This window comes from Prinia subflava, chromosome 5 (assembly GCF_021018805.1).
Source record: "Prinia subflava isolate CZ2003 ecotype Zambia chromosome 5, Cam_Psub_1.2, whole genome shotgun sequence".
Lineage (NCBI taxonomy): Eukaryota > Metazoa > Chordata > Aves > Passeriformes > Cisticolidae > Prinia > Prinia subflava.
Window position 1 is genome coordinate 22,662,955 of NC_086251.1, and position 12,270 is coordinate 22,675,224.

Here is a 12,270-nt window from a genome sequence, read left to right on the forward strand (position 1 = left end):
TTACTTTGGTTTTGAAACTTCTTTCTCCTAAATTCTGTGATGATTCTATGATCTGTATTTCATCTTAAGTTCATCTGCTCCGGTGTTTCTTTGTGTCACTGGGACAGTTTCATCTTTTTGCAGCTGGTCTTGTGGTTTTTTTCCCCGAAGATACTTTCAGAGGATTCTAAAATGTTGCCCTAAATTATCTCCAATGAATGCCTTAAAGATAGAATGTGGGTACCCAGCATGGAACTGAGGTATATATGACAGAACAGAAGGCAGGAGACATTTATCCTGGTATTAAAGCAGTGTGGCACTACAGCTTTTTCAGGCACACCTGGTAATTACCTTGAATATTCCAAGCATCTCAGAGTCTATGCAGAACCTTGACAGGATGAAGAAATCTTCGGTAGTGTCATTCATGTCAGAACAGACTCACATTTCCTCTAGACTCTCAGTAACATCTTCATATTCCCAGAAGGGAGTTGATGCACACTATTTTATTCATACTGAAGGAGGGGATATTTAAGTTTAGAAGCCTGAAGCAGCTTTAGCTGATAAAATTTCCCCTTGAAATAGCTGTTATCTGAGAGGACAGTTCTTTGTTTTAATACAAATGGTCACTTTTGTTGTGACAGTGCTTTCAGCTTTATGGACTCAACTGAGCTTCTGATTTTAGTGATAATATACCTTACACTGCTTTGGTTAGGCTTTTTTTTCTCAATGGGAATCTGAAATATTTCTTCTGCTCCCTTTAAAATATTAAGTTACAGGTCGAATAATCTACCTATTCTCAGCACTGCCCATCTTCTCTACAGCAAGATTAGTAAGCATGAAAGTGACTCCCCTAATGTAGCTGTAGAAAGACTGTATCTGCAGTTTCTGGGGCTTTTTTTTTTTCCCTCATCCATTTAAAGGGGATTTAAAGCATAATACCCTTCAGGTGTAAGTCAATGACTTCGACTAATTATCAGGAACAAATGCAGTCCAACTCTCTAACCTCCCTGTGGAGAATTCCCGAGTTTACACTGAAGTGAGACTCTTTTAAAGGAATCATAGTGCTGTATTTTGACAGATTTACCTACCTGTGTTAATGCTAATGAGAAGTGAAAGATGATTATATCATTTCCCACTTCACCCCCATGCCTTTAGTGTTTGGATTTGTTGTTAGATATTTAGATAGCCAAGGAGAAGAGATTTTCTTACATGCAATGCTTATCTGCTTATTCAGGGAATGTTTACGTAGGATTCTTAAGACTTTCAGGTTCAAGGTTGTGGGGAGACTTGAGCTTGTGGACATTGAAGAACCAACTTGTCTTGAAATAAATTTTTAAAGAAGAAAAACTCCAAAGCTTATTTGTATACTGGAAGTTGCCTTCTCTACTCATATAAAATGAACATTTTCTTTATAGCAAGCTCATTGCAGCCAGTAGAGAAGACAGTCTTTTATACTTCTCCATATCTGGAGCAGTAGCTAACATCAGGACTTTGGTCATGGAGGAACAGTTAGAAATTTGAGTGATCAAAGCACTTTCATTAACATAATACAGTTATTTTTAATGGATTATCAGTATACTCTATGCAGTTATTACACAGGCATCTGCCTGCTGTGTTCAAAAAGTGCGCCAAACCATTTGGCATGTCCATGCAGGTACCTTCCTGTTGCAAAGGATAGTCAGAGGATACACTTGAATAGTCGCTGCTAGGCCAGACTTTCAGTCATGTTTATGTTGAGCAGTGAATTTTGTTATGAACTCAGGGGAGAGGGAGATAGAAAGAGCAGGTGAACAGCAGATAAGTTTTTTATGGTTTAAGGAGCCTCCTGCTAGCTTATACATGCAATTTGAAGAAGAGTAAAAGGACCTACCTACTACACAGCAAAATCCAGTTTCATTTCAGATCTTCCAAGTATGCTCAGAAGAGTGTCTATAGAACTAGTCCAATAGGGTGGGAGTGTTTCTGTTGCTTCTTGTATAGGCTGGGATGGAATTCAGTGGGATGCCCTTGATAGGAAAAACACTGGCCAGTGCCAACTTTAAGTGCTGGTTTCAGTTAGGACTTGCGTTAAACCATTGGGGACATGGTGACCTGTAAAGGAGGTGCAGTATTAGAGCTTTGCTGCTTGGTGTGAATCTGGTGTGAAGCAACTGCTTCTTAAATACTTGAAGAAATTTATTTTAGCATCAAGCATGGATGGGATGGTTTAATTTGTTCAGGTGAAGGTACTCTATTGATCCTACTTGGTTGTATCACTTCACTGAAACTAGAAACCATAGCAGAACTTGATATTTTGTATCACTGGACAGCAGGCTAAGGTGGAAAGGTGGTTTAGAAGAATTCAGGAAGTAGGAATCTGCTGGTTTGAACTGCTGAGTAGTCTTTGATTCTTAGGACAATATTTCCTGGCAGGATTAAGGAGACGGCTGTATCAGCTTTGAGAATATCTGGAAGGCAGGTGCTAATATCCAAGTTTTAAGCCCTTTAACTTCTTTCTTTGAACTTCCAGTCTTGTAATTTCTAAAACTTCCAGAAGTCTGGAAGAGAAACTGTGGAGGTGGACTTGAGGAAGAAGTGTCACCATAGGGGGTGGCATTTTTTAGAAGTGTAAGGACAGAAGACTAAGTTTTCAAACACTATGTTCTAAAAACCATGCACAAGAGGAACTCAATTAAATCACTCTTAAAAGTATCTAAGAAGATGACCTGAGTAGTGAACAATCTGAACATGAAGTCGTCTTTTCCTCTTTTAACTAGGCTTTATTTAAAAAATGTAGTTAATTTTTCTTCTAAATTAAAAAGGGGTTTATTTGTTTAGATTGAGCCTTGCTTCAGTAAAAATACTTCATAAGCATAGAGTTTCTGTTTCAATGGTATTGGTCTTGTATGCAAAGTCTCATTGAAAACCTAGGGTTTTCACTTTGAAAACAGGAACTCCAAGCAATAATTCAAATACTCTTACACAAAACTGTTAAACTAGAGTTTCCATTGTAACGTGTAGCATGCTGCATGTTTCCCTTCTTCTCTCTCTAGGCTTTTGTGGATTACTTCTCCCGAGGCCTCCATGCAGAATACAAGAGCAAGGGCATCATTGTGCAGGTGAGTAGTTAGTTTCATGTAAGTGTGGTTACCACAGCAACATTGATGTCTTGGCAACAAAAAGGAATCAGCATATTCTCTTATTCATGAGTATGTGACACAGATTAAGGATAAGAATTTCCTTTGATCCCATTAGCAGCTTTCTTAAATCACTCTGAAACCATGGGTCTTGAAGCAACAAAAGACATGGTTTGGTTTTGTGTGATTTTTTAGCTGGTGGTGCTAAGTGAACCTTTTTGGATAAAGTATTCCATAAAATTGTACACAATGCTGTAGAATACATCTTTATGAAGGTTTGCCTACTGGAATACACTTGTGGAATGCATTTGTACAGGCATTCCATGGATAACAGCTCAAACGACTGGAATAGTAGAATCCCTGCAGTGTCAGTGAATCAACTGCTAATCTAAGCATTGTTGGAGAATGAACAAAAGCATCAAAGATCCTTCATGTGTAAATGACTGATTTAATTTGCTGTATTCCTAAGGAGTCTTGCTTCATACCCCTTCTTTTCTCTTCCCCATTTGTTTACCTTCCATGATTTTAATTATTTTTGGTGTGGCACAAAAGCAAACCAAGACAGTTTCTCACAGCTTTATAGGATTTTGCTTTAATATCACTTCTCACATACTCTTAGTGTTTGCTGGAAATTCCAGCTTTGGTCACAAAAAGCAAACCTTCCATTGCTAATTAAGCCTCTCCAGAGCAATAATCAGTTCAATAAAGGTGGTATGAGATCTTGCCTGTACTGTGAAGACAATGGTATCTCTTTTTGGAGTTCAGTTAGGGATCTTACAAACAGGGTTAGCTCTGTCCATGCCTCTCATTCTTCTGTTCTGTGTGGTGGTTCTCAAAGCCATTTGGACTTCAAAGGTGTTATGAAAGGTAAGGCACAAAGTTGCCTGCTCTAAATGTGTAATCATCATACAAAAGAGCACAACTTTTATTACTGGCTAATACTATAGGGAAGTTGTTACCAGATTAAGGCTATGTTACTCTTTTCATGTGCTAGATTATTTTTTCTTTTAAATATATTTAGTAAAATGAGAACCTCTCACCAGAAAATGTCCTGTCACATTTCCTGAGAATGGATTGCATTAAGAAAAAAGACAGTTGTTGGGTGAGCTATTCCCATGCAGTCACCAACCCTTGAACGGGAACCTCCTGTAAACCTAGATTTTAGCTTTATATTAAATATCTGAAGGAGTGCTGGATATTTTGGGATCTGCTGGCAGTGGAGAGGAAGCTAGCGAAGGTGGACCCCGAAAGCATTCCAACTTGCTTGACTTTACTTTTACACTGGTAACATTTTAACTTGGAGTACTGCTCTGAAAGCTTGACTTCTCCCCTGGGCGCTTGATTCTATGCCCCAGCACTCTGGGATGTACAGAAAATTAATGTGCAACAATGAAGGATGCATTAAAAGGTAGGATTTTGAACAGGTACAGGCTCAGCATACAGAGTCATTTTGTGTGCTCTCAGTTCTTGAAGTGGATTTAGCTGGAGTAACTTTCAGTGTTTCCTGTCTCTTTGTTGCTTTCTCTTATCACAGGGCTTTAGCTCCAAACTGTCCTGCAATGGGTCAATGTTTACCACATGGCAAGTTTCTTACAGCTTTCTCTTCACTTCTACCCTTCTTGATACACTTCTACCTCCTCAGTGTCTTTCAAATTGTATTGCTAGCAGATTTAGCTCCACTATCAGACAGCTGTTCTTCAATAATTTTCATCTATGTGCAATGTGGCCTTCCCTCAGTCTGTGATCACAGTCCCAAAAGGAGTCTCAAGGAACTGGTAGAGTATTGCCCTTTCCTACATCAATAATATCAAATCTTCTGGATGGACTTCCTTCCTGCTGAAGTCTGTCTACAAACTGAGCCACAGGCCCCTTCAACACACAGCTTCACTGACAGTGAGGATGGTGTGAATTTTTTGGGGCCTGTGTCGTGGTACCACATCTAACCTCTGTTTTCTGCTGTTTTCTTAGGCAAAGCTGCTCGTAAGTTACTTCAGTGTGAGGGTGCTTAGGGACAGATGCTTGCAGGAGAAAGTAGTGTTACCTCTTTGAGATATGTTGTTTCTATGTGCAGCTTTCTCCTCCTCCCCAGATTTTGTCTAAATAGTACTCTTAGGAGTTGGAGAGGAGAATGAAGGAGGAGCAAGAACTGTTCGTTTATGACTGTGGAGTACCTGTTGAGACTGAAAAGGTAAATAACCCAGTAACTCAGGCTTGGCTAAAGGCTTTAAGCACAGTATGAATGTACATGGTATAGGAATATCTAGCTTTTGGGTATAGAAAAACTAGGAAAGGGGGTTTTGGCATCTTACATTTTTAGGATTATAAACAAATGACGAATTCAATCTAACTTTCTCTGTAGGTTAGCATCCCCCACATCCAAGTGGGCAGTTCTGTATAAGGAAAGGAGTTTCAATTTACCTCCAGACATAATAGGAACTTTAGCTAGAACTTTCCTTGCTTCTCTGACGACAATTGGTTCAGTGCCAAGACAGAAGCACCTGTTGGACTTCCTAGATGCTCTTCAAAAGCTGTCGCTGTTACTATTGGCAGTTGGCTAATTAAACCCTCCTCGGTCATTAGGTAGACAAGTGAAAGAACAAAGGTGTACTCCGAGCATTCTTGAGATGTTGTAGCAGGTATATGGACTTTGTTCCTTATACTGTGCATGGCTTTATTTGTTTTTGTATTATTTTCTTTCTTTTATTAAAACCTTTTTGGTTTTTCAAGACATACTCAACCATGCCATCTCACTAAATTCTTTAAGCCATTTCTCTGCAGGGCTGGCCCCTCAGAGGTATTGGGAACCCAAATATTTCTGTATCTACAATTATTTTTTCCTGTACAAAGCTTCACAGGTTGTGGTAAACTGTCTTTTTGTGACTCTGGTGTTGGCTTAGGATGCTGAATTCCTGACCGCACTGCTTTTTATCCCTTAAATGTAGATAGTAAATTGCCATTGAGTTATGTGGGTCTGATTATCAATAGCTGTCACAGCTTCAATTTGTTATGCTAATTTTGTTGCAGTCCATGTCCTTGTCCTCTTGTTTCAGCCGGAGTCACTTTAAGCCACTAATGAATATTAGAAGTACCTTCCTGTGAAGGCTAGCTGACCTATCTCCTTCAATCCCTAAGGAAGATTGCATCCCTCAAAGATTTTTTTGAAGTACATCTCTATGACCTTCAGAAGCGTTACACTTTTAATTCTGGACTTGCCCTTCCAGCTAGATCATCATCATTGAAACCAGTTACATTTTGCCATGCAATACCTGCAGAGTACCACTTTGTGAAAAGAAGAAACAAAGTGCTGGTGGGATTTTACCAGTTTCTTCATATCAGCCTCAAGTATGTGTCTTGCTCAGGTGGATTACCATCTGTGGAAGCTCAGTTTTGATTGTGTTTTTATTGCAGTGTAGCCATCGTTGGATTAAAAATATACTCTTCTGGCTGACAGGTCTGCGTCATTTTTCAGAAGCAGTAATGGCATAGGTTAAAACTTTGTGTGTGTTTACATGGGGAAAAGAGGCAAAAGAGAAAGAAGATGACAGTGTATTTTCTCAAGACTTTTGGAAAGATCTCTCCTTGAAAGATTTCTGCAGACTCTCATGAAATTTTTGCTCTTTTAATATGTCTAGAAATATTGCTTGGTTCTTTGACCATTTGTTTTATTGTCTTTAAACTGCAGTTAGTTATTGACATTGTCCCTCTATACTTCGTTACTATGCATAGCAGAAGTATAGCAGTAGAAGCATGCACTATCTGTTTTATTGTATTCACTACATAAAATACCAGAACACAAATTAATGAAAATGGTCATTTAAAAGGATTACCAGAAAGTTTCCTACCCTAACCTCCTGCTCTCCCAGTAGTTGAATTGTCTAGCATTTAGCAGTGGGGTTGCTGCTGGCACTAGGTCATGGGCTAATTGTGGCTTTATCCAGCCAAATCTTGGAAATCTTCAAGGGCAGGGGTGCTATGAGCTCTCTGGACAGTCTGTTCAAGTTTTATATTGCTCTCCGAGTAAAAAAGCTTTCTCCCTAATGTCCAGTCTAACAGTCTACAGCCAAAATCGACAGTTGTCCATCTTGTCATTACCAAGAAGAGTTTGACTCGTACATTAACAGCTACCATTGAAATAATTTTAGGTAAGATGTCACCACCAGCTTCCTTTTCACAATGCTGAGCAGGCCCAGCTCTCTCTCCAGGTATTCTTCACAAAAGTGTGCTGTCACTGAACTGCTGTCTAATGGCATTATCTTCCTTCCTCCAAAGCTTTTTAGCTTTGCTGTTTAGCTTTCTATGCAGGTCAGCTGTGGTTGATGTGACTCTTCCATTTCCCTTTTGTGTTCCCCATTCTCCTTTTTCCCACATTGTAAAGGGAAGGAAACTTATTTGGCAACGTTGGAGATTTCAGGTCTTTTTACTTTTTTAAAAGTAAGGTAAAAAAAGGGATAAAATTGTGTAAACAAGTTCTTCTGACTTTGGAGGACTTACAACTTGACTATTCAGGACTTGAGATCTGAGTTCTTACATCTAAATAATATTCAAGAACCCAATTTTGAGTGTGAGCCAATTTTAATAAGCATTGGAGCTATAAGAAGTAGCAAATGTTTTAAGTGAGCAAGACACATTGTACTGACATAAGCTACTTTCAAGGCATGTTTTGAAACTGTAGTGCTGGCTAAGCTTTCCCTGAATAAGGAGAGTTATTTGCCCGGGTGGTGTGGGTTGTATCTGTCTGAATGTGAAATGCTGCAAGGCTTTAAGCAGTAATATTTTTTTAAAATTTGTTATGCCTGTTTAAGATACAGTTCATGAATCTCTGAATTCCTTTTGGGAAGGAAGAAGGGGAGAAAACGAAATAGATTCAGCTTGTCTCTTGGTATCTATTAAAATAAGGTCCAGTTAATACAAAGATGGTAAATCTAATGTATCTGAAATTAAGTACCTCTCTTTTTGTTTTCTGGAGTGCATCTGGGAGAAGAAAAATGTTAGAGTGTAATTCCTTGTTTCTATGTGCCTTGAAGTCTGTGGATCAATGCAATAGAGCTACCATATGCTTGCTTTTTTGAGTATCCTCATGCACAATTGTTTGCCCCTTATGCTATCCAGTGGTGTAACTGGGTAACACAGTTCACTTTTGAAGTCTGTTTTGAGCAGAGAAAGAGAATAAATCATATCTATTGCACCTTTCTTGGTGGGGATGTTGCAGATAGAATTTGGTGGTGAATAAGAAGCTTAAAGTTTTAACTTTTTTAAAAACATCAAACTAGAGATTCAGCTTACAAATGTAATCATAAAAATAGATGCGGTTCACATTCTGGAGCTGAAATGACGTACCTATGCTGCTATGGTAGCAGAATGAGTAGTTTTCCTATCCAAGCATTTGTAGCTTTTGATGATGTTAAAGGCAATGGTAGCTGCTTTCACTTCTGAAGTTTAGGTGTCCATGTTTTTCCTTCCCATTTGAAAGTAGACTCATGTAGTACATTACTAAAAGTGCTATTCATAGACAGAAGGGCACAGTTTTCATGTTCTCAGGTGAAGGAATGAGCAGACATACCAATGCTTCCTGTTTGTGGTGGTAAAATTTCTGTTGAAATGTGCACAGCTATGGCATGGATACACACTCAATGAGAATTGAAGGGGTCCTTTCCCTGCTGTGTTGCTGAGAGCAACAGCAGATGTTTTCTGAGGTCAGGCATCTGTGGTCATTCTTCAAGAGGCTAACATGGAGAAGCTGGTTTACAAACTGCAACTTGTCAAGATATATTCTGGTTTTTGAGATGGTATTCTCATTCGGAGATGAATTAGTAGAGCAGAAGTGTTCTCAGGTACTTGCTGTAAAGGTATGGCAGCAGGAGCACTCACTAGATGGGCAGTAGTGGATGGATATATTGAATCACTGCTACAGCCACTGACACCTCTTAGGAGGTGCTGGTCAAAGTGGTGATAAAGTTCCAACCTCTCTAGGCATGTTGAGATATGGTATGCCTAATATCTGTTTAAGGGCTGTAGACCAGGGCTTTTTTGATTACTTTTTTAGAGGCAAAAATTGAGGACAAGTTGAAAGCATTGCCAAAACCAAGACCATGAGGAAAGAGCATTGCTTCCTCCTGTACAAGTATATGTGCATTTCCCTCTCCTTCTCCAGCAGCATGAGATTGGGATAGGTGGAATGAGATTTTGTATCCTTCAGGTCTAATTTGCCGTACCATGGACATGCCTTTGTGCTATGAGCATCCCTCCATCAACATACACCTATGCTGCTTCCTCTTGCTTCTCCACTACAGACAGTTTGAGACCCAGCATCACTTTTCTGTTTTGCTTCCAAACATTGCTATTAAAGCTCATTAACCATGCCCTGTTTCTTGATCCTTCTGTCCTTCCACTCTGGTACTGATAATCTCCTCCATCCTCTGAGCCCTGCAGTGGAGTTACAAGCTCTGTGTTTTGAGTCTCTGGACTGTCTTTTCTCCTTCCTCCTCCTGCCTTTGTGCAGGTGCCAAACTGAGGAGCTTTCACTATAAAATTCTTGTCTTGGGTTCTGCACCTCCTTCCCAAGCAAACATTTACTACAGAGAAGCAACAGTACAGCATTTTCTGTTAAATAGCTGGAATGAAGTTTTATACTTACAAGGCAAATTATAAGGATGGCTTTTCAACCCTACACTTGCAAGAGTGGTTTCTCTAGGGCTCCAGCTGGTGATGTTGACTGTCAGGAGACAACTGAACTATGCCCAAATATGACCCATGGGTTATCCAGTGAAAAATTTTATATGATCTTATATTGGGATCCCATCGTGATCTTAGAACTGAAAATAAGGCTGGCTTGAGCTAGAATTTGGTGTACAGATTATCTGATTTCCAGTTACTTTAGATCCTTGATGGATCTGTAAGTTAATCTTGAAAGCATTCCCCGTTAACCATGAGTTTTCCTGTGTGCAGAGTGTTCTACCATATTATGTGGCAACAAAAATGTCCAAAATCCGCAAGCCAACTCTGGATAAGCCCAGTCCTGAAACGTATGTCAGAGCTGCCTTGGGCACCGTGGGCCTGCAGTCCCGCACCAATGGGTACCTACCTCATGCTTTCATGGTGAGTCACCTTGGAAAAATGTAAGGATCTAAAATGCCCTTTGTGTTTATTATGGAAAAAACAGTAATTAGTGCAGGGTTTTAAATGCTGAGACCTCACTCCCTCCGCTTTTTTTAATTGAGTTTGTTGTTTGTTTTTTTTTTTTAGGGATGGGTCATGTCTCTTCTACCTACATCTACTGCCATAAACTTAATAATGAAAACAAACAAACAAATACGGGCTCGTTATTTTAAAAAAATGAAGGAGAAGTAAGTGGGAAGAAACTTGATCTTAGGAACCTGGGACTCCTGCAGGTTCCATACCATGCTGCAACATCAAGTAGACCTAATGTTTTAAACATCTCCAATCGTAGGTGTGCTTTCTAACAAGAGAACAGTCTTGTTTTGAGGATACAGATGAAACAAGACTGTTGACTTCTAATACCGATTGAAAAATAGGCTTTATTTGTTTATAGATCTTATGAGGGGGGGAAGTGCTTTGAACTAAAATTGCATTGTGCTTTACGAAATACTTTCATGGACTTGATCAGACATCACGCTGTTGTGGAACATCTTGGTTATACAGTGTCCATCATATCTATTATTGTGCTCATGGGTGAAGAGCAGAAAAAAAGTAGTTCTTATATATTCCCAGACAGGTGGGCAGGAGAGGAAAGAGAGCGTAATTATTTTAAAAGGTAACCTAGCACTATTGCCAGAGTATTGACCTCTTGAAGCTCAGGTTTTGGATACTTGCAAGGATCTGCTCTATCAGCCAGCTCAAGAGTGCTCCCCTGCTTACATGGTCCAGTGGGGTTTTTTGGTTATGAACTTGAGGGAAATGGGCCAAAAACCAAAATAAGTGTAATAGCTCATCTATAAATATATACATAAAATAACATTGTGGAAAGCATCTAAAATGTTGGGTCTTGAATATGGATTCTAACTTATCAGTAATATGTAATCTTCATGATTTGTAATAACATTTTTAAAAGTTCAGTGCCTGCTCTTTCTAATAGGTGGTGATAACACAATGTAGATAAATGTCACAAGTTACATGTTACATGCTGGTTGCTGTGTAACAGATTATGGGTACTTTAAATGCAGAGCTTGAAATGAGTTACTCTCCTTGTTAGCAATGGCAGTTAAATCCTTTCTGAAGTTATTTATCAGTGTGTCTTTCTGCTGAGGTCCTTTGAAATGTGAATCCTGAACATTTAGACGGCTTTGAAAATGAGAAGCAGGAAATGTCCTAATGAGTAGAACAGTTTTAATTTAATTGCATTAAAATTAACTGATTTGTTTTGTGGTTTTCGTGGTTCCAAAGTGGAATGCTCCGATGAGGCTCAAGTTACCTAACTCCTGGACACAGGGATCAGAGTATATGAGAAATCTGCACTGCTGTTGTCTGTATTTACCTACTCTTTATTAAAGATTTTGGTCTCTAACATTCCTTTTTATAAACATAAAAGGTATAAAATTGCAAGGCAAATGAAATCGCAAGCAGCTACCACTGTTTTCTGTGGTGACTTCCTATGAAGAGGGGAGAGGTTTTTTTCTGTCCTTCAAAGAATAATTTCAAGCTCTGATTTTAAAGTAAGATGTGTTGCACTGAGACATGATTTGTGGTTAACATTTCTGTACATTGAAAAAACCTGAATACCGATGCAATGGTGCTGATCAAATCTGAGATGCAGATCCTATCCCATAGTTTTCTTAATTTTTTGGAACAGGGATGGTGAAGTTGGTGGTATTAGTTCTCTAAGAGCACTTGATTTGGTTTGCTCTGGATCTGATGTGAAAGCATTGGACTAAAAAATCTGTATGTTTTTGACTTTGTAAAACAAATAAAACGGAAATTACTCTTGAGTCTTTAATGTGTTAAGTTTCTCTCATAAAAATGTTTGCGGGTCCATTCAAGTGTCTGATTGTCCTTTACTGTGAGTAATAACAGGGAAAATGACTGTCCTTTTACATGCCAAAACCAATGCTTATATTAGTCTGTTTTCCTGGCTGTCATCTAGCCCCTGTCTGGGGTGCTTTAAGCACAGCATCTCTGGCCAGTTGAGGTAGGTGACTTTCCTGCTCTGCTCTGCACTGGT

The 12,270-nt window shown here is 39.1% G+C and overlaps 1 protein-coding gene across 1 annotated transcript in view; it reads left to right on the forward strand.

Moving 5' to 3' along the window:
- Positions 1 to 12,037, forward strand: part of HSD17B12 (hydroxysteroid 17-beta dehydrogenase 12) — an 82,834-nt gene extending 70,797 nt beyond the window's left edge. The window contains exons 9-11 of the mRNA XM_063398344.1: positions 3,012 to 3,077; positions 10,041 to 10,190; positions 10,338 to 12,037. Of these exons, the coding sequence (XP_063254414.1) occupies positions 3,012 to 3,077; positions 10,041 to 10,190; positions 10,338 to 10,442 (321 nt within the window). The 3' untranslated portion in view covers positions 10,443 to 12,037. The remainder of the gene's footprint in view (positions 1 to 3,011; positions 3,078 to 10,040; positions 10,191 to 10,337) is intronic.
- Positions 12,038 to 12,270: the final 233 nt, after the last annotated feature.